Genomic DNA, 23,591 nt, shown 5'->3' on the forward strand with positions numbered 1-23,591 from the left:
GAAAGTGATTGTACGGACTCACCGATCCGGATATTAATCTTATAATGAAAATGGCGGGAGATTTTGTCATCAACACACAGAGAATCTAATGAAAGAAATAAAATATTTAACAGCCATTCATTGCTGATGTTAAGACACAGTGGGAAACGAAGAAATTGGAGATCCATGCCTTCGCTCCTGAAATTACACTATCTGTTGGTTTTTTTTTCTTCCTTAAGCATGAATGTCACATACAATGAACAAGCCAGATATAATAATACCGGTTTATTTTGTCTTGTTATAATAAATAATTAAATTAATTAATATTAAGGTAATTAAAGGTTGATATCGATGTCTAGTGTTTGCCGTTGGTATTATGCATAATGTGGATGTTGTCGTTACAGTTTAGCTTTGTCCAGTGGAAATTTGAATAGTTTATAGTTTCATGAGATGAAATAAATACTAGTTCATTTCCGTAGATGTAAGTTATGCTATATTTTGATTAGGAAACGCTGGTGTAATAGAAATATCTTCTTATGATCACCATCAATTATTAATAAGTTGATGTAAGACGGAACTTAATCATTTTCTTTTTATTTATCCTTATATGCGTATTAATGTTAGCAATTTTGTTTCTTTTTCTTCTTCTTCAGTTGGTACACGTTGTGCGTCCGACTGCTTCATTTATTATTAAAAGAGGAATTTCATTTTTTGATTTATTCTAAATTTTTGGACAACTAAAACTGATCAAACTACAATTTTGTTAATTTAATTAATGTTTTTCTTATTCACGTATAACATTAGGATAAGAAAATAAATTATTATTCGACGCAGGACCTCACTGCAAGAAATAAATTGTTCGTCTTAGGCAATTTGTGATTAGTAAAAATGTGAACGTGTAAATTTCGAAGGACATGATATTTTGTATATTTTCACATTCAGAATATTTGACATAAAATTTACCAAAAATGCAACGCAGTGGTGGTTATGAACTCAAATTGTAACATCAAAGTCTATAGTTCGGTAATAATACGACTGGACTTCGGCCTTTCTCGTCATAAATCCTTAGACCAATTATTGCGAGTGGTTAGGGCCACTGTCCTCTGACCAGTGCTACATATTAATCCAGATACTATGAATATTATCAAAATTTCTAGGTAATAAATAATTGAACAAGTGATAATTTGAGCTAAAAACGTAGTTTTTTCATTGTTTAACCAAGGAGGTTATATTAGAGGAGGTTATATCTAATATAACCTCTCCTTGGTTTAACATACTCTTTTTATCCCTTTTTCATATTTTCTTTAGGGAATTAATAAAGCAGGGAGGGGGGGTAATATATTCATTCCGTTGTAATATCATTTATCATACTTTCTAGAATGTAATTTTTATTATCATATTCATTTTTCAAAAATAATAATAATAATAATAATAATAATAATAATAATAATAATAATAATAATAATAATAATAATAATAATAATAATAATAATGATAATAATAATAATTTTTATTAATTATTTATTATTTTAATCTGTCTGCTATATACAAGCAGGTGATTGTTTGTATTTCTCAAGTTTCTTCTTTACATAATCTTGTCTTCGGAATGTTTGAAAAACCAAAAACAGATGTAACACAATAGTGACACACGCACCTGTGTCTTTGAACATTTCTCGCACAATGGCGAGAGAAACATGGATGCCACGATAGTTTGTACGGCATGCCAATAATATACTTTTATTAGTTCATCAAAACTGTTGTATACCATCATAAAATGTGCGGTGAGAGTTACATTCTTATCGATCTAATCCCTTTCTTTAACAATCATAAAACCGCTTGATATTAACACCTGTCGAAAAGCAAGGTGGTGCCGCACACGACCGAAAAGTGAGAAAAACCTGCCATTCACATTGTTAGATTAACGATTTTATATCATTGCAAAAATTATGATATCAGTGTATTCACTTTAATGAAGTAATGGAGCATTAAATTTAACAAAATGCCACCTTATTCCTAATAAATAATAATGTCGTTTTTATTTTAAAAGATTTATAAATCCAAGTTTAAAACCTTTACCGACATCGATAGTGTATTTTTCTTTTAAAAAAAAATCACATGAATATGTTTTTAAAAAAAAACTGTTCAAACATTAATTTTGAAAGAGAATAAATGTGAAAAAAATTATTTAACATGAAACTTTTCTATAAAAAAAAATCATTGTTTTTTCATTTCATATATTTTATGGTTGATGCTTCCGGGTTTTTTTTATTAATTAAGAACATAAAAAATACATTGCTTTCATATAAGGATACGTATAGTAAGTATAAAAATCTTGTTTCGAACTAGAAAATAATGTTACCCAAAAGCTGCTTTGATTTTGTAATTATCCCTTTATAATTTCAAATATGTTATAAATGAAATTATAAAGGAATAATTACAATGTCTGAATCATTTATATGAAAACTATTGCAAGAACTTCCAGTATACAATTTTACAATTTACCTAAGATGGAATTTTACAGTTAAAACATATTTCTATACAAAGCATCTATTCTTGAGCTAATGCATTAATTTTAAAATATATTTGTATTCCTTTATTTTAACAGAAAAATTATTGTATTTGAAATGTTGTACGAGTCTGAATTTTCTTTAAATTATAAATATACGTACATTTATTGAATTAAGTCTTTTTAATACTATCCTATAACACAGTAAGATTTTAAAAAGAATATCTAAAACTAATCCAAAAGGGAGAACTAAACGAATTTCTTTTGGAGTAAACTGTTATAGTTAAAAATGGTATGCATAAAGCGTTTCATTAGCACGCAACATAATTTTAAAAAAGGTCGCATTAACATATAGTTAACGATAATTTATGATATTTATCTTCATTAAGTGAAGTCGATTGACTTTCCAATACTTCATTACTATTGATATTGGACGAAAATTGAAAGGACTTTTCTCGGTTTGGTATTATTGTCAACATTTATTGTGTACTTGAATAAACAAATGAATACAAAACTGTAAGTTTTTCTTGTCATATTTCATTTCATATGAAAATATTGTTCCTTTAATGCAATATAAAGTCGTTATTTACCTTAAAACGACAGAATTTTCACAGTATCGGAAAACCAGCGTGAAACTGATAGCGTTGTCCACTCATTTTCAAAGAAGGGTCTTAGCCAATCAAATGACGAGTTTTGCCACATTCAAGACACTTGACTGAGAGTGTTAAAAAGCAATTGGAACCAAAAATCAAGCGCAACTCGTATTTCTTGATTCAACTGATATGGACGGTGTTAACAACTCCTCTTTATATTTTCAAGAGCCACTCGCCAAGCCACCAAAAACAGGTAAGACGAACTTTTTTTACTTTTATTTATTGATAGGAATCGGATTTCAGGTTAATATTTCTGTACAATAGCAAGTGACCAGTAAAACCTCAAAGGTTTAATTGGAGAATTAGACCCAGAAACTTGGTTGGTTCAGCTTTTATTCAATTTATTTGCAAGAAAATTAAATCTTTGGTTCTCTCTTCCAGATTGTTTAGAACTAAATCATCCAAATTTGATTAAATTTCAGGCGCGCTGTGCCAATATATTATTCTGATTTAGCTAACTAATATAATTAATTATTACTCGTTAGTGCCTATATTGATTTTCAATCATGATCTATATGTCTTGTTAATTTCCAGTGGAGTAAATTTACACATTTTTTTAAGGACAGACAGTGGCACTATTATATTACTATATTCGTACTGCCTACTACTCAAAAAGATTTAGGTTTTTTAAATTTAATATTTTTTCTTCCTATTCTTTGAGTTCCGTTCTTTGTTTTAAAATACAGTAAGTATTATTCATACAAAAATATAGTATACAAAAGAAGTCATGTTCTATTAAGTAAAGTTCTTGATAGTTTTGCTTTTGTTTTTAAATATTGAAATAGAATAAAACTTCCTTGCTCTTATGTCTGTGAGTAAGAACTGATAGCAACACCATATGAAAAGATAATATTTTTTTTTGTCAACCTCTATTTGTAAAAGATGGCACAGATTTCGTATAAACGATTGCTAAAAATGTTTAAAATTTGAAAAACAGTACTGATTTATTAACTTGCGTACTTTATCTTTTTATGTATTGAAACTTATATTAGTTTATGTTGATTGATATCCCGTTATATGCTGCATATGCATGTAAACCAATGAAATTCAAATTGATATGTTAACTAAGAAAAAAATCTGTGTTTAATTTCATGTTTAAAGTGCACGTTGTTAAATTGCAAAAACAACATGATAATATTGGCATATTTTATAGTAAATAAATTGGGCTTTTCAGCATGAAAATGCATTAAATATGTAACGTTAACACTCACAGAAGACAACTTGAACATACTGGTATTTTGCGTAAATACATTTATTTTACTTTATTCTTTTCTGCTAAGATTGCATTTAAAAAATTACAAAAGAATATAATGAAAGATATAATTATTTATAATGGTGATAATAAAAAAATTTAAAGACGAACTTTTGTTTCATCCGTGAAAAATGAATGTGACGGAATTGTATGAATTTTGTTAGTTCGACATTTCCAACTTTTCGAAGAAGCGTTTGGATTAAAATATTTTATTGGATCCGAACTTTTAAAAGTAAACTTTAACGCCTTCTTTTCCAGACTTGAAGCAAGCAATGACTAATTCCCAGATGATGAACCGAGGGGATAGTGACAGCGGATCCTCCAAAGAACCGGACAGTGGTTCAGAAATAGACAGTGAAAGAGCAAAACAGAAACGACACAGGACAAGGTTTACACCGGCCCAGCTGAATGAACTGGAGAGGAACTTTGCTAAGACACACTACCCTGATATCTTCATGAGAGAAGAACTTGCTTTAAGAATTGGTCTAACAGAATCACGTGTCCAGGTATGTCAAAGCAATAATTATATTTATTCAAGATTTTCTCTTTGACGCATTCCCCATTTCGATTCTCAATTTTATTTCATCCAAATTTCAATTGACATATTTTTTAATATGTATATATTCATTTATATATCAATGCACCCCAAGGGTCTTAGGACAGTAAATATAGGGTCATCGTAGAGAAGAACCTTAAAACCAAATTAAAATAAAGATAACACATTTCTATGAGTTCCATTTTAATGGAACTTTCAATTTCTTTTTGATAAAAGTAAGAACGAAAAAAAAACAATTTCATAGTTCCATATTTGTTTTTTTTATAAACGTCATTTTTTAATAATTCAATCTTAGTTAATCTGCCCTAAATTTTATAAGTAAGCGGTATGGCCTTTTTAGAAATCCAAATTATTTTTAACAGGAAAATAATATGAGTTTTTTTATGACAAACATTATTGTTATGATCTGTTCAAAAGAATTTAGTTACTTTCATTACGTTATTTTTGTTAGTGGCAAATTAAATATTTAATATGTGTCCGAATCAGAAACAATGGTATCAGATTTTGCAGTTCTGAAAACTTGCATAGGAAGGAAAGTTCTCCTAAATAAAAATACCCGTCAAATTTGCTTTACTGTCCGAAAGACGTTAACTTTTAATTTGTATTAACAAAAACGTATTTCTAATGCGAATAGGATAATTCGAATTAGCCAATTCGAATCAATTCGAATTAAATGTACGTGTGAACGAGTCTGAAACTTGATGAATGCATTTTTTTGAAGTTCATAGAATCAAATATAAAGATGTTATGGTACTAAATACTATAATGAGTTACGCGTCATGTGAATAGCATAAAATATAACAAAATCAAACAAAAATTGTGAAACATTTTAACTTAAAAAATATATATATTTATAGTCTACTATTTACATAAAAGCTATCCTTCACATATAGAAATCATAATGTCTGATGAAAATAACGAAATGATTATATAATATTTATTAAATTATCCTTTTAGACAATTAAATTACAAATTGCTGTAAATAAGTCTATAGCATTTAAATCATAATTCAACTCTGGGACTAATACATTATCTATAAGTCCCAGTAAAGCTGACTTTTCCTATCTATTTTAATTTTTTATTTGTTTATTTGTTATTTATAATGTAATTTTATTTTTCAATTTTAACTTAGAGACGTTTAATCCGCATAATATTAACGTTTAGCGTTTTAGTAAACCAAACCCTGTACACTTATAAGTTTGATAGACTTAAGTACATGAGTGTTTCGTACCGTGTGCCCTGTTATCTTTAGCTCGAGTGGTTTTTACAATGAAATATATTTATGCAAATATACTATTTTAAATACTTCAACGTTTCATAAAAAAATCATTATGTACTGTCTGTCTATTGCACTTTATTGTGAATATTTCTGGACTAAAGCCTTGTTTATTTCAGTTAAACAATATAGAAAACATTTCTTTGAAGTAGACCGACACATTTCGTATCGTTTTAAACAAAAATGACCACAAATAAAAGTACATCAATATTTAAACATGCCAACAGTATCTTTTATTATGTTTGAGACTTTGTCCGTTTCAGTTTATTTGACATTAACCGATCCGGACCTTATAAAAGGTTTTTATATAAGTGCATTATCCATAATTATAAAATAGATTAAAAAATATCTACTATAACTCGAACCATTGGTTCAAAAGAAGTTTGTAGGCTTGTTGTCTTGAAAAATCAGATGCAGATAGTTTCACCCACTCGTGTGTAAAGTTTATATATAGGTTATGAAAGGAATATGACAGTTAACTTGATATTTATTACAACTGAAATATCTTAAAAGACATTTTTCGATTCACCTGAACATTTACTTATCTATTCTATTTATTCAATGATATTATACAATTACTGTCTTTTGATGAGGTAAATATGCAGTTTTATTGACTTTTGAAAAATGATATTCACTGAGGCCGACGGCCGAAGTGAATATCAGTTTTTCAAAAGTCAATTAAACCCCATATTTACCGAAACAAAAGACAGTAATTGTTTATTCCATATTCCGAGAGAAGAAAATGTATTTGATGACAAACATATACCAAAACTAATTTTACATGAAACATTTCACCATAACGTTGCATGTAAAAGCGCGTGACGTTTAGCGCGGTGAATAACACTTTCTCAGGTGAATATGCTTTTTTATTCAAAATCCCATTCATATAGAAAAACCTACTAAAATTTAATCAATATGAAATAAATTTTAGTATTATACAATTACTGTCTTTTGTTTCGGTAAATATGCGGTTTTATTGACTTTTGAAAAAATGATATTCACTGAGGCCGACGGCCGAAGTGAATATCAGTTTTTCAAAAGTCAATAAAACCCCATATTTACCGAAACAAAAGACAGTAATTGTATTATTCCATAGTCCGAGAGAAGAAAATGTATCTTATGACAAACATATACCAATTTTTTTTTTACATGAAACATTTTAACATAACGTTGCATGTAAAAGCGCGTGACGTTTAGCGCGGTGAATAACACTTTCACAGGTGAATATGCTTTTTTTATTCAAAATCCAATTCATATAGAAAAGCCTACTAAAATAATACCAATATGGAATAAAAATATTTATTTATTCTTTTATTTTATTCAAATCGTTATTTAAATTTTTATTATTAACACTCTGTATAATACCACATTAGTATTTATGTTTATGTATATTCATACTCTCCTTAAGGAGGATAATAAACATATATATATATGTCGATGATGATATTTAGTATCTTTAGTCAGGAAATTTTGTCTGAGTCAAAACAGACTTTTATTTATATAGACTTCAGAGTTTGTTGCTCGTTCGTAAAATGTGTCCCGTGCTTGTGGTGTATATATAACCTTATATTTTACAATTCTAACATATGTATATTGAAGATATACCTCTGGGAAAAGTCTAATAAAATAAGATATATCTTGGTTTTTTTTTTTGTATTTTCATGATCTCGAACTATTTTGACCGATATCTTTTTTTGTAATGAATGTAATAACATTATTATTTTAATTATAACACACCTGTTAAAATTGATTTGTATAACGCTATCATTTGTCTCCCGTTTGTCTAAATAGGGTTTTGATATATAACCGTCACACGCAAATTAGACACCATAATTAACATACAGATTATATTATATCCTTAAAAGAAGCGGACTTCATTTACAATTGACACCCAGATAATTACACTATTAACTTTTCTCAGCTTCTTTCCATAACGAAATACACACGAGGATCTCCAATTTCATCCGCGTGTGGACTGAAATATTAGCTGGAATCCTCTAGGTTGTAGCATTGCGTGCGAGTATATTCGATTGTCAGTGAAAAATGCAATGCGGGTACGTCAACGCTTGTCCCTCGGTGGTCGCATGGTACAGATATTGATGACTTTACATGTTTGAATGATATGACACGAGAACTCAGCGATTAAACTTACATATTTTTAAAACAAAAATGAAGGAAAAGTAATTGGTTATCTTTAACAATGGAATTTAAAGAGTTCCATGAATAACAAGAAGATAGTTTTGTAACCTTTTTTTTTATTTATTTGGGTAATTTTCGCTTTCAGGGATCGTGTCCAACTTTTAGCAAAAAATTATGACATTTATCTCAATGAGACTTTAAACTTCAAAGCTTAGGTATTGATATTGCCTATTGACACAAATTACAATTAATTGTATTAGCATTTAAATCTATTGTATGTATGTTATATTTGATTTTTGATTTCAACACTTACTAACCAATATTAAAAGCCGTTTATTGACCATCTATTAACTAATGGAATGAACAAAACAAACATGGCCACATTCAGGAAAATGCTACAGAAAACGACAGTCTTTTAAAATGCCGACATTGGACAAATGATTTTTGTGTACCTAAATGCGTAGGCTAACGGATGAAAATAAACCGTACTGACCTTTTCTTATGAAGATAACATTTTATACATTTATATGGTCTAAAATGCCGACTTTAATTCGTTCGAAATAATATTCTAGATAAAGAAAACGAAGAGTTAAAGCACATGCGTATAAATAAATTGGTACACATAGGGATAAATAAAAAAAAAGGCATTAAAAAAATAAAACCGTCTATTTTATGGTAAGCATTGTAAGCTTTTTCCTGCTTCATTTGATATTTTGAACGAGAGAAAGAGATATACATGTAGTTGTCCCTAATATTTTGATTATGATACACTTTTTTTTTTTAAACCGTATGATATATTTCCAGTACAGATAACAGCTGTTTCTATTGATAAAATAAAGTATGTTAGAATCAAAAAGACAACGAAAAGTAAAATCAAATTCCCGATCTTAGAATGATGAAATCACACAATTTTTTAATCGTCCAACAGCAGCAGTACTGACCCTAGTGGTCTTACATGATATCAGTACATAAACAAATGTGTAATAGTATTTAATTGTAAAGGAAACTTAATACATCAATTATAAAATTCTTATCAACTGCGATTTCGTATGTCAAAACATGGAATTATCATGATTCATTTTACTTCCATGGTAAATAATAATGTTTCTGTTTCAAAAGTTTTACGATTTAAAGTATGCATGCATGCATACATAAACAATAAAAGAATAGCGATGAAAATTGCATTCTAGAAAAATACACGAAACGTATTATCCGAAAAATGTAACAAAATGAATAATGGAAACAGGAAATTCCAAACGAGAACGAAAATTTGCATAAATTTACAATAGTAGAGGATAAACGTCCCAAAAGTCAGTCAAAATCACAACCGTCTTAAGCGTCATTATACACTCTATATGAGTCTAATTAGAATTCTTTTGCGTGTTTTAAGACCATGTGCAGATTGGAAATAAAAACAATACCACGGAGACAGAATCATAACGTGTCTCCATTGTTATCAATTTTAGACAACTTTATGTCTGTCCGAGACTAAATCGTGACACGAAAGGGAAAAAGGTCACAAATGATGTTTATAAAACAATAAGGCGTCACTAGATAGTTAACAACAACAATTTTCGAAGGATAAGTTAACTCACGTGTTGTTGGGTTTTTATTTTTTGCTTTTTTTTCTGGAGGAAAACGAGGGACATTTAGATAATGTAACGTGCGTGATTTTTTGTTTGTTTTGGGGTTTGGCGTTTTTGCCATTTTGTAGAAACGAGGGTGTCATTAGCACATTAAACATCACAATGACATTATGATAATGTGACGTCTGTCAACTGGTTCTAGATAGTAGGATTACATTGCGTAGGAAGACAATTGTATTTCTTTATGAATTCAAAGAAATATTTCATGATGCGGTGCAAAAAGAAGTAATTCAAAATCCAAAAATTATAAAGATATGTATTAAATTGAGATACATTCATCTATCTTTATAATAACTTTAAATAGAAGCTCATTGGTTGTCAAGTTAGTACAAGTACATTAACAATATAGACGTAAAACAACATTATACTAAATCTTGGATCTTTTCAGGTTTGGTTTCAAAACCGAAGAGCTAAATGGAAGAAAAGGAAGAAGACCACCAACGTGTTCCGAACACCTGGAGCTCTTCTACCATCACCCGGATTACCTCACTTTGGTTCTATGAATGATGGTCTCTGTGGTTTTCATCCATCAGATACTCGCTGGTCTGGAATGTCAAGTATGTCCGGAATGACAAATTTAGGAGGATCTATCAACGGTAATCCACTAACATTTCCGTCATCTTTACAGAGACAAGGACTTGGACAAGGATTTGGTTCACAAGTATCAATAGCAGGCCTGGCTGATGCCGTTAATGTGTCACTGGGTAATAACCTTATGCCTAATGCAAGTTCTATTTATAATTCCAACTATGGAGTCCAAGTTGCTAGTTGTTCTTCTCCCCTACAGTCAAATTCAAATTCGCCACCGGCGATGTCAAATACCCAGATGACGTGTGGAATGCAAGAAATAGGCGAGGCTTGGCGAGGTTCAAGTATAGCGTCATTACGTCGGAAAGCACTAGAACACACGGTTACCTTGTCGGGGTTTCGGTGAAATCTCACCTATCCGTAAATATTACCGTAATATTTTATTTCTGTCTATATACATAGATTCAAATGACTTCTATCGCTAAGGAATATAACAGTGGAACTTGAGTCGAAATTACTCAATAATTGTGGTTTATATCCCTGTCATTTGTTATTTACAGACAAGAACTTAAAAGAACAAGAGGTGTCTGATTGTATATATTTATTATATTTGACTTCACTTATTGTAAAACATAGTTAAGATTAATATTAGAAATAATGGTGCAATTTTAAGCGATCTTGCCGACAGAGAATCATTTTTTGTGATGTAAAGGGGACATCTTTGAGATGATCCTTACAAATGAATTGTAGTGCTATTAATATGTTTGTTGTTCAATGTATGTGCTAAAAGTATTGTAAAATTCTTCATCAATGACAGTCAAATGAACAGGATATATATCTGCATACATTTTGAGTCAGGATACGTATTGCCATTAGTATTTATCTATTTATTCATGTATTTATTAATTACATAGAGATATTTCATGACAAATGATAAAAGCATGAGCAGGTGATTTTTTCATTTAAAATCCAAATTGAGAAAATACACTAACAGACAAAAAGAAGTGTTATAAACATTGTGGATTTGAGCAAATACCATTTTTACCATCACTAAGGTTAATGAAACTTACACAATTGTCTCTTTCTTGTTGTAAAGATATATTGTTTTGCAATATTCACAGTTTGCCCATAAGAAAGCTGTTTAGGGCTAACAGTCGAAAAAAGTAAATACTAAAGGCATGTATATATATGACTACATTTTAGAGAACTTCAAATCTGTTAGAATATTTTCGCATTTCCAATATATACATTCCTGTTTATATCTGTGCCATGAAGATTTGTGTATATCTTGTTTAATACGATATTTGTGATTTATTCAGTAGGATCATTGTTTTAATAATTGTTTTCTACTGTGTAAATCTAATAAATACTAGTAATTGTTTTCTACTGTGTAAAACTGTAATAAATAATTGACTATAGAAAAAAACGTGTTCTGTGTCTGATATAATAGCATATGCATGTATAAATAGAAATATAAGTTTCCCTAAACTAGCATTGATACTTACGGAGAACCATTGAAGTATTATATTGACTTTAACAATTTCAGGAACGAAGTATCTATTTACAAAACGGAAAAACTTCAGTTCCTGCCTAGGTTTTAGTTCGTTCGTGTTGTTTCAGACATGTGTCTTTTTGTGAATGATTGTTTAATAAACTCCCTTTGAATCTTGTATTTAACACCCATACCATAGTTCCGTGATAATCTGTGTCTCTGGGTTTGGTCCCATATTATTGCAAGCTCCGCACATAGATCTATTGCGCCCTGGAACTTATTGCTTTCCCGTTTTATAGTACAATGCATTCAATCTTTGTCTTTTAGTTTCAGAAGTAAAGGAGATTTGTCTTCACTTGCTTTAATTGACAAAATATGTCATAGTGTTACACTGAAAAACAAATACACAAACAAAAATCTTGTAGTTTGACCGAATGACATCGAAGTTTACAAATATTGGTCACCGTATGACCTTCAACAATGAGCAAAACCCATACCGCAAAGTCAGTTATAAAAGGTCCCGAAATGACAAACGTAAAACAATTAAAACGAGAAAAACTTATGACCTGCATTTATGTGAAAAAAAAGAGCGAACAACAAAAATGATATGAGCAGCAACAAAAGACAACCACTGAATTACAGCCACCCGGATTTGTTTTTGCTTAGTCGAATTGTGACTATTGAACAGCGATAAACTACTGTTGTCTATGTTTGTTTCCGACCTGGGACAGGAACATACAGAATGTGCAGGGGGTTTAACATGATAGCATGTGCCAAAACCGGGTCTTCCCCTTAACTGAACAGTGGTGTATAGCAGTATACAATATATGAACAAATTAAAAAAAAATCAGTTTAAAAGATATTTATTCTTCATGTCGATAGAAAGCTGAAAAGCAATAACAAAAAACACAGACTGGACGTGGCAGGATATTTATACACACCTACAACAAAACAGACAAAATGTACAGAACTGAGATTACGTAGTTACTGACAGCTAATTCAAAAGCCAAGAGATCATGAACCTAAGACGGCTGTGTAAGAACCTACTGAAAGCTTCATTTCCCCCTTTATCTCGCTGAAAGAATGAACTGTTACAGACTGTAGAAAGGTAATACCAGTTTCATGTGCACACAGACCTTTATCCCCGGCTAAGTATATTTCTAAGGTTTTGATTGGCTAACGCACGTCGTTACAAAACCCATAGCCCTGAGTGTTGCTAACCCATATCCCCGGACGTTGCTACCCATAACATTGGGTAAACTCACGCGCGTTTTCCTTAGTTCCATGGTTGTTCCTTATGAAATATCAAATTTTGTAGATAAACCATGATGTCTGTATGATTAGATACTTAATCCACTAACGATTTTATCTTATTATGTCGATTATTTGCACTCATTTTAGTAGATGCATCACTATTCTGTCACATGGATATTCTAACACCATTCAGTACCCTGTACACCCTTCGGCTGCGCCTCAGGGTGTACTTGGATATTTCAGGGTGTTAAAATAACCACATCTACGGATATAAACGTAGATAACTTATAATATACCTGCCAGATGTCGTATAGAAGCAGGTACGGTAAGGGCAGATTTTGGCCTCAAAGTTCAGGTTCATCCAATGAAAGAGTTTGGACACTTTGTGAACACTTACACTTCTCTCGATTCAAAAAAATTAAACCAACCGTTTTATCAGAAAAAATACTCTGGCTATATAGCAGTTTGAAAAACCCTTATTTTGATCATTGCGACGCTAAATTTTCCCTTCACAACGCAACGTAATTAAAACGTTTAGCTCATTTTACAGAGTTGTCTCCCTGTAGTGTTAGATACCACCTTAAATATGAAAAATCTATCAAATATGTCATAATATGTCACTTTTCGGATGGTTTTTGTCAAAAATGAAAGTGGCCGCATCCGGGTTCGTTCTCAACTTCTATATATGTTATGTAATATCATCAAATACAACTAACCTTTAGATATTAAGAATGAACACAAATGCGACCACTTCCATTTCAGCAGGAAACCGACTAAAAACTAACCAAAATGCTAAAATTTCGAAGATTTCAGAAATTTAGGATGACACAATAATGCTAGTACCCATTACATGTGCATTGTAATGTAAAAAACAGCTCACATATATATGTAACAGAAGTATATGTCTTTTCAATAAATAGCTTAACTTTTACATTTTAACAATTTTGTAAAACTGTTCAATTTTTGGGCCCAACATTGAAAGTATATATCACTAGTTTTTTTTCTTACACAGCCTATTAAATTATATATACAAATAATATAAGACAAAAGTCTAGAATTTCAAATTGAAGTTATAAACCATTTTAAGAGAATTAAAAATAAGCATCGAAAAGACTATCATAGTATTACAAAACATTGCCTTACTCTAAATCAAAACATTGCCTTACTTTAAATCAAAACAACATTTAATGTAGTTCTTTCACTTTCATCAAGTTTTTAAAAGGGTTTAACATTTATTGAATAAAACACTCAGTACATGCTCAGTTTAAAAAGACATCAATGGTTATGCAAAATAAATTGCTGCATATACATAATTTGTTAAACCCTGCAACATGGTCATGACCTTTTCAAAGTCAAATACCATGGCTATAGCAATGTTTTAAAAAAATCATCGTTAACAGAATTTAATTTTAGTGTTGATGCAAAAAGTTAAAAATCGGCAAAATTTCCAAACTTATAGTCACTTTTCTTGTGATGTAAAATACGTATATTGACGCGTATGCTCAACATCTCTCTTTATTGAGACTATGACGTAGCTCGCTGTACATTTCACATTTGAAGAAGAAATTTACATCAGTGTTCGTTGGTTTTCAGTGGTCAGATGACTCATTGGCTATCACACCCCGTGCAAACTATATTTTTTTCTCTATAAGCCGACAAAAAACTCATGTCAGAAACTTTATCTTAACCTCATTGAGAATTGTTTGATGATGTCAGGTCTTGTGTGTTTTCTATTTAATTTATTCAAAAACGGCATTGACACAGTATGGGACGATTTTGGCTTCTCTTATTGTTATTATTGTTATCGTTAAAGACTACAGATTTTGCTCTCTAGAATATCCATTTGGATATGTTTTGTCGTTGGGTTGTACCACAGGCACTTGTCTACGAAAAAAAATCCGATATAAGGTATAGGAATTTTTTTCTGAGATAAGTGCCTATGCTATTGTCGTATCATTAACACGCTTCTGTTCATATTCTAATGATTTTTTTTGTTTATAGAAAAACTCTCTTTACACCTGTCATACAAAAAACCAAACCTACAAACAAAACAGCTGCGTTATATATTGAGTACAAGAGTATAAAGATGGTATACACTTGATATTTACACACACTATGAGTATATATTTTTAAATCAATGGACAATCTGTAGTTTGTTTTTTACATCAATGAAACAACTGTGGTTTGATATTTACATCAGTTCACAGTTTGTAACATGGTATTATAGCAGCATTCACATGTAAACAGTTCTTGTCATATATTTGGTATGCACACAACCAAGAACCATTAGTCCAGACTCAGTGGGTGCAATCTGTCGTAATGATTACTGTTACTCTCTGTAACGGAGGGTATGATATCCATGAAATTATACTCTGAGGTACTGAAACACCCTGACAATATCGGTTACAAAAATTGTTGCCATCTCGATAATTTTAATTTTTATTTAACATTCAATTTCAATAAGTATAACATTTGTAAGGGTCCCGCGGAACCCAGTATCTCGCCTACTTTTGCTGTTAATCGCAGTCCCAACAAAAACGAGGAAAAAAATCAATAAAAGTATTCATCTTGATGCCATCTTTTGATTGTCATGATTGTAAGAAGCTTCTGTCCAAGTTTGGTAAAAATCCAGGATAGTTTATGAATCTAATAAATGTTTTAAAAAATTTAACTGCAGGCTGTATGTAATGTTAACTGGAAGAAAAACTAAGTCCATTTATAAGTAAAATACGGATTCAAAGGTACAACATAACAAAATTTCCTTCTCGATATTAGTTTTTGATCACAAACAAGCTTCTGTCCAGGTTCGGTACACATCCAAGATAGTATAGGTAAGTTATTAAAATTTAAAAAAAACTTTCACCACAGAGTGAATGTGTTGTTTCCTGACAGAAAATCTAAGTCCATTTAAAAGTAAAATACGGAAAAGATGAAATTTTATTTTTACAAAATTTCCTTCTGGATACTATCTTATAATCATAAACAAGCTTCTGTCCAAGTTTGGTACAAACCCAGGATAGTTTAAGAAAGTTATTAAAATTTTAAAAACTTTAACCACAGAGAGAATGTAATGTTTTCGACAGAAAAAATAAGTCCATTTAAAAGTATAATACGGAAAAGATGGAATTTTATTTTTACAAAATTTACTTCTAGATACTATGTTATGTTTATAAACAAGCTTCTGTCCAAGTTTGTTAGAAATCCAGTATAGTTTAAGAAAGTTATTAAAATTTCAAAAACTTTAACCACAGAATGAATATTTGTAGATGCCGCCGCCGCCGCCGACGACGACGACGGAATGTAGGATCGCTATATATGTCTCGCTTTTTCGACTAAAGTCGAAGGCTCGACAAAAATGATACATTCAGTAGTAAGATAGATTTGAAGCATAAATTTCAGAACTGCGAAAACCATCAAGAAAAACGTTCGTTCTTCCGAAATTATATGTTATTCTCAAGTGTACCCCTTTGTTTGAGCAGCTTTGTAAATCCAAATCTACATGTCTCTTTTGGACATTATTTGCAATGGTTCATCCGTTGTAGGGTACGGCATGCACAAGTTGAAATCGCTCTCGGTTCGATAATTAATACCGGAATTCTAAATGCGATAAATCCCTGATTTCCGGTGCAATTCATCAAACTTTAATAGTCTCTGACAAATCTCCATTTAAATATTTTGGATCGTGAAATGATATTAACTGTTTTATGTGAGCTATAAGTTGCTGTCGTAATTAATCTTAGAAGCTCTTAAAAGTCGATTCCTGGACCATTATTGCGATAATAACTTCACTAATAATATTTTATTGGCTAGAGTGTATTCTTAGCACTTTGTGTCGTGGCAGACATATCTAAGTGTCGAGCGAATGAATCAAAAACGCATCTTAATCAATTGTGATGTCGTCCTGCACGTGCTTATTTATTAAATTACTGCTCGTCATTCTTTGGTTAATTTTTTCTTTGAAAAATTATTATTTTCAGAAAGCTCTAGTAAAAAGGACAGACATTGTATTGTAGACATTTCGACATTTTCGGTCTTCAAATATTTTCAATTATAGTCGGAAGGAAGACTGTAGATAAAGTATTAGGATGTTTAAATATCTTTTAAAAGAAAAGTGTGTTTTTTAATTATCAAAATGTGATATATATAATCATCAAAACTTATTTTATATATTGGATATTTTTTTTGAAAGGATTTATTGTAAAAACAGAAGAAAACAAGAATGTGTCCTCAGTACACGAATGCCCCACTCGCACTATTATTTTCTATGTTCAGTGGACCGTGAAATTGGGGTAAAATCTCTAATTTGGCATTAAAATTAGAAAGATCATATCATAGGGAACATGTGTACCAAGTTTGAAGTTGATTGGACTTCAACTTCATCAAAAACTACCTCGACCAAAAACTTTAACCTGAAGCGGGACAGACGGACGGACGGACGGACGGACGAACGAACGGACGCACAGACCAGAAAACATAATGCCCCTCTACTATCGTAGGTGGGGCATAAAAATCTCGAAATTATTAACTATTTCTGTTTAGTTGGTCTGCATGAAGTCTGGAATATTTAACGGTTTAATTGATTAAAATATTTGAAAATGTTCCTTGATTGACATTCGAATACTTCTTTTTAATATTTAACTGAATCACATACTTTCAATGGAATGATATTGTAGTGAGCGGAATAGGGAGACACAAGGCATACGGTATTTTAACTTTCCTCAGTATACTCCGAGTATTATATATAAACTCATTTACTGTGTACTCGAACCATCAAATTAAGAATTTAAATTGGTTTGTATGTTGTTAGTGGTATGGTTGCCTATGAGACAACTCTCCATCCAAGTCACAATTTATAAAATCAACCCATTATAGGTCAAGGTACGATCTTCAACACGGAGCTTTGTCTCACACCGAATCTATAAAGGGCCCCAAAACAATACTAGTGTAAAACCATTCAAACGGGAAAACCGACGGTCTAATTTATATTTAAAAAAAAGAGAAACGAGAAACACTTATGAACCACATCAACAAACGAGTTCGAAATTGCATGATCACAAGACATATTCTTCGTACGTCTATGTGTTCGATAGCTTAAACAGCATATAAGTGTATATAGATCAATAAACTGAGGAATCTATTTCATGAAAGTATTACCAAAAGTTGCATTTGTAACCTACTTCTTACGTGTTGTTTGGTCTTTCTTTATGTTTGCAAAACCTTGTCACTTATCGCTTTTTGGAAATCTGCGGCACTTGACCTGAGATTTATTAATTAATAAATAGACTGGCTTTCTTGTTTATAGTCAACTAGGTATACAGAACTGCAATTTAAATTTGGCATATATTTTCTGAATCGATTATTAGACAGAGTAAAAAATAGAATACAAAAAAAGTACACCATAATTATATACTCAAAACTTTCATTTTTGAGAAAGGTCCAATAAAGGGGAAACTAGTTACTAGTATTATGTCGCTTCGAATCACTCCCTCTGTATTATTTAGAATAGCTTATTATTAACATTTAAACCTACCCTTTCAGTGACATTGAAATAAATATTAAAACTATTAAGAACAAGACATGAATAAAATAAGATTATCACGACTTTTCTTAGTGTGTGGATTTTTTCAGGGTTTGGTAATATTTCCTTTTACCTATATCGACATACATAACCATTTGGCTTTTACTGCATGTTCTCAACAAGGACCCTTGATACAGCAGATAAATACTGATGAAACATGAAAATTATGCTGACGACAACTACACTTTCTAATGCAGATATAATAGAGATATAAACACGGTTATGTCCACACTTGAAAAAGACAGTTGTGGGGTTCTTTTCCAAATGAAGGCATATATTTTTGAAGTCCCTGAAGAATTTCAATTTTTGCCAATTGGCAAAAAAACAAAACAATTGGCAAACACATTACATTTATCTGGCAGGTAACAAAATAAAAAGTGAAAATAAGGTCAAAATATTAGGCATAACCATTTAATTTCAACACATATATATCCAACATCTGCAAAAAAGCATCCAGACAACTTTATGTCTTAAAAAGACTTTGCAAATACTTGAACCAACTGGGAAAATTAAAAATATATATGCAAAATTTTTAAATTTCTGCTCATTGTCCGTGCAATTCTGCAGCGGAACAATAACAACTGAAATTTAGAAAGTACAAGAAAGAGCACTTGGCGTTATTTCATATGATCAGTATTATAATGGCACATATGAAGACTTACTTCAAAACACAAAAATACCATCACATAACTTCATGATCTTATTAACATTAGAGAAACAAAACATTCTTTCAGATATAAAAACTTAATAAATGCCTGCAGTAAGAACTACAAGGTATGGCTTCAGATATTTTGCAGCCAAACTATGGAATTAAAAGTTGCCAAACCACTTTAGACCTGAAATATCTTTTACCGAATTCAAGAGTATAATAAACTCATGGGATGCCAACTCATACCATTGCAATGCATGTGCTTAGTATTTTTTTTATGTTTTATGTTACAGTTTTGAAACATAATAGTGCTGCTTATTACTTTATTTGGCTTAGCTTTTTATAATTTGGCCCCCGATTGTTTTTGTGTTTTATGTAGGCTAGCTGCTGTAATGTTACTATTAGCTTAGTGCTCATGCATTTATATAATATTTATTATATAAATTAGTTCAGCCTTGCCTAAATGTGCATGAAATATATGTTCTATGTCTTTTATGTTTTAATATTAGTATTGTGTATGTTTATTATGACTATAAATGTATGCCATTTGTCGGGCAGTGAGCTTTTCTTTCGATAAATTTCAGATTTCGCTAGATCCACACATCTTCAGGTATATACTTCATGCGCCAAATTGCGTTTTTTAAGAAGGCCATTGTCCAAAATAAAAATATCGATCACAAGAAAATCTTTTTCCGGCTTTTTAAACCTACTGACAGCCCATGACGATTTTAATTTTAGTATTACAATCACTATTGACAAGAACCAATTTTATGATTTGTGGACAGATCAGACATTGTCAACTAAATGACAAAACGGAATACTAGATTTACACTAACATTCAACAACTTTGGTATTATCTCGGAAAGTTAACATTAAGGTAGGTTTGTTTGTCAGTATGAATAATGATTCAGACATTTAGGATAAATCAGGGTTACTTCCCTTAGCATACTCATTACCTATACGATATACTGTAATGATTTCTGAACGCAACACAATTCAAATGTTCGACTCTTGTATGCGGATCATTTAATATGTTTAAGGGGCGGGGCAGAGGTCTCGGGCAGCCTTATATATGGTTTATGAATAGTCTTTACATGATCCACTGCGGCTATTAAATCGGATTTTGGAAATCTGTATGTTATGCGACACCCCCCCCCCCCCCCCTTAATTCTTATGCTGATATTTTCAACTAACTTTTTTTTTAAATAAAGGACACAAGTAGACAACATCCAAGCACGGACCGAAGCTCATTAACGCAGGACTTCTGGAAAAATCAGATATTCGCGAGCCTTTTTAATATTAATACTTTTTGGAAATAAATGAAAGTGGTGCTGTCGATTCTGATGACAGTCTATAAACAAAGTGTGTGTGTTCATTTTATACAAGTATGCTTTATACCATAATGCCCTGTACGTAGTACAATTTTAAAGGAAACGGTAACATTCTTGAATTTGAATGTACTCATAACTTAAATTTTAATGTTTAACATTATGTTGCATGGACGACTTTGGAAATACACGAATTTGTTTTTCGATCTGAACATGAGGAAGTTATGTATATATATATATAGCAAGACAACAGCAAGTTGATACCGGTATATATATATTCTATCTGTTAGAAATGCGACATGAAATTGTAGCATAGAGATTATTAGGATTTTTGTTGTTTGTATGATGATAACGTGAAGAATTTTTTGAAACTTCTCATTCCTTTTTCCAAATATTCATAACTAGTTATTATATAGAGAGTATACTTGTATATATATATCCTCTTCATGTAGACCAATGCAATTCTTCCAAATACTTCAGAATGTTATGTATACCCATGGAAGTATTATATTTCATTTTACTTCCATTGTCTACCTATTTAACGCTGATTTCAAACATGATAATAACTTTCAGCTGATTTCAAACATTATAATAATTTCGCTCTGATTTTAAACATTATAATAATTTCAATTTTGTTTTGGATAATATTCCAGATAATTAAGTGATTTGTTTTATGTTGTAGAAAGGCTTCTCGAAAGGAGAGTTTAATGGTAATGTCCTTCTTGGCAAAGCAAGCAACTTCGACAAAAGCATGTTCTACTGTGTTTGGTCTTCTTGTTAGACATTGCTCTAAGGTTCCAGTTAAAAGAACAAAACTCGCTCCACTGCTGACTCTTAGAGAAGTCGACAAAGGAAGTTTTACTCAGAATTCTGCTAAGTTCATACCTAAACATAAACCTCTCGTTGTAGTTTTCGAATGGTTGTATGCAAATCAGAATGCTTTGAATAAATATTGTGACCTTTATCACGATATTGGACTTGATGTGTTAACAGTGCGTGGAAAGCTAGTTCATTTTCTATGGCCACCCAGAGGAGAGATATTTGCAAGGACACTACTTAACTATCTTTTGAATGAAAGGCCAAGAGACGAACAGATATTTATTCATGCATTTTCAGTAGGAGCTTACAATTATACTATATGTGAAACTCTAGCACTAGAAAGTTATACACAATTCGGATCCTTTAGAGATAAAGTCATAGGTCAAGTTTTTGATAGCATTGTCATCGGCACGTATGAAAATATGTCTACGGGAATAGCTGCTGCCCTTCATGACAGTGGTGTTCTGACAAAACCGATAATTGCGATAATGGATGCTTATTACAAAACTACTAATAAAGAGACTAAAGAAGTTTACGACAAACTGGTTCAAAATTTTAAAGAAGATCCAGTGGTTGTACCAACACTGATGTACTTCTCTCACAATGACCCAATGTGTCACGTGCCGACTATGACGGAGATGGTATCAGACTGGAATAATAAGTTTCCACAGTTCGATGTGACTGTAAAGTCCTGGGAGGAATCTGTACATGCAGCTCATCTGAAGTTTCACAAAGAAGAATATCTCGTTAGTTGGTGGGAACTGATAAACAAGGTTATTCAAAATAAACAAGGAATAAAAAACTGATACTAAAACATTTGGTTGTTTAATTGTTTATTAAATATTCAATTACTAGTAACATAACAAAAATTCGAATTACTTACCATCAGTCGGAATAACAATGTAATATTGTACTATAATACTGTAGTATTTACTATAGTAACAAAAAATTTAAAAGTTAATAGAAACAAATAAAATGACAATTTTCTACTCAATTACGAAGTGTTTTATTTTAAAAACACAATTTGCATACGGTTTCAATTTATCTATTACATAGTTAAGCAGAACAATTAGATATCAAGTCGAAGACATGGGTATCTACCAAGTTGGATGTAGAAAATGCATAACCTCCGATTTTTAAAAAAAAATACCACGGACGGAGAACATATTAATCTATTAGTTCAATAATTTTCGTGTTTGCCCTTCAAGAAAAAATTCTAAAAAAAGGGCAACAATTGTATCGAAAAGAGAAAATCGAGTGCACCTTTTTATGTTAGGGCGTGTTTGAGTTGAATATTTTGTCTTCAAAACGTACAAAGCAAGAATATTTAATACATCATCTCGCTTCAAATTCTATCATTTTATATATTAAAGCTACAGGTTGACTTTATAATGAAATATATGGGTCAAGTGAAATAACAGAGTAGCTCGAATAGCTATTTTTTTTTACTAAAAGTACTTGACGACAGTCTTTCAAGTTGGATGATGAAAATGCATATCATCGAAATAAAAACTATTTGTTTGTGTGTGATAACTAAGATTTATAGTCTTCAACTACTAAAAAAATCTAGTCTGCCCTTTCCCGAAATATTTAATTAGAATTTTTTTAAATGTTTATGAATTTTCAAAAATTCCACCTGACAACCGATTAGACAATAGTTTTAAGTTGAATAAATGCAGACAAGATCATTAACCGATGCTCATTAGCTAGTAGATACATTTGTCTTTTAAAATACAACTGACATATATATATATAAGGATAGTATTAAGATCTTTTAATGGTGCACTGCTATGCGGATAGATTTATCGGTTTAAAGAGCAAAATTGGCAGCGCATCCCTACAAAGGCAGTGGCGGATGCAGGAATTTTCGAAAGGGGGGGTGCTAGCCCAGGGCAAAGGGGGGTGCAGGGGGGGTGCAAACATATGTCCCGATTCA

At 31.2% G+C, this 23,591-nt stretch overlaps 2 protein-coding genes across 3 annotated transcripts; both read left to right on the forward strand.

Moving 5' to 3' along the window:
* Window positions 1–3,127: 3,127 nt before the first annotated feature.
* Window positions 3,128–11,961, forward strand: LOC139518756 (homeobox protein orthopedia-like). Its single transcript, XM_071310311.1, has 3 exons — window positions 3,128–3,331; window positions 4,649–4,896; window positions 10,396–11,961. Exons 1-3 carry the CDS (start codon window positions 3,268–3,270, stop codon window positions 10,939–10,941), a joined length of 858 nt encoding a protein of 285 aa, XP_071166412.1. The 5' UTR covers window positions 3,128–3,267; the 3' UTR covers window positions 10,942–11,961.
* An 8,274-nt stretch (window positions 11,962–20,235) lies between these two features.
* On the forward strand, window positions 20,236–22,471 carry LOC139521650 (uncharacterized). Of its 2 annotated transcripts, none has more exons than XM_071315136.1 (2): window positions 20,236–20,385; window positions 21,519–22,471. In XM_071315136.1, the coding sequence occupies exon 2, from the start codon at window positions 21,544–21,546 to the stop codon at window positions 22,459–22,461; it is 918 nt and encodes a 305-aa protein (XP_071171237.1). In that variant the 5' UTR covers window positions 20,236–20,385; window positions 21,519–21,543; the 3' UTR covers window positions 22,462–22,471. The 2 variants fall into 2 exon arrangements, with proteins under 2 accessions (XP_071171237.1, XP_071171238.1); XM_071315137.1 differs by having other exon boundaries at window positions 21,523–22,471.
* Window positions 22,472–23,591: the final 1,120 nt, after the last annotated feature.

The sequence above is a fragment of the Mytilus edulis genome, chromosome 4 (assembly GCF_963676685.1).
Source record: "Mytilus edulis chromosome 4, xbMytEdul2.2, whole genome shotgun sequence".
In the NCBI taxonomy this organism is placed as follows: Eukaryota; Metazoa; Mollusca; class Bivalvia; order Mytilida; family Mytilidae; genus Mytilus; species Mytilus edulis.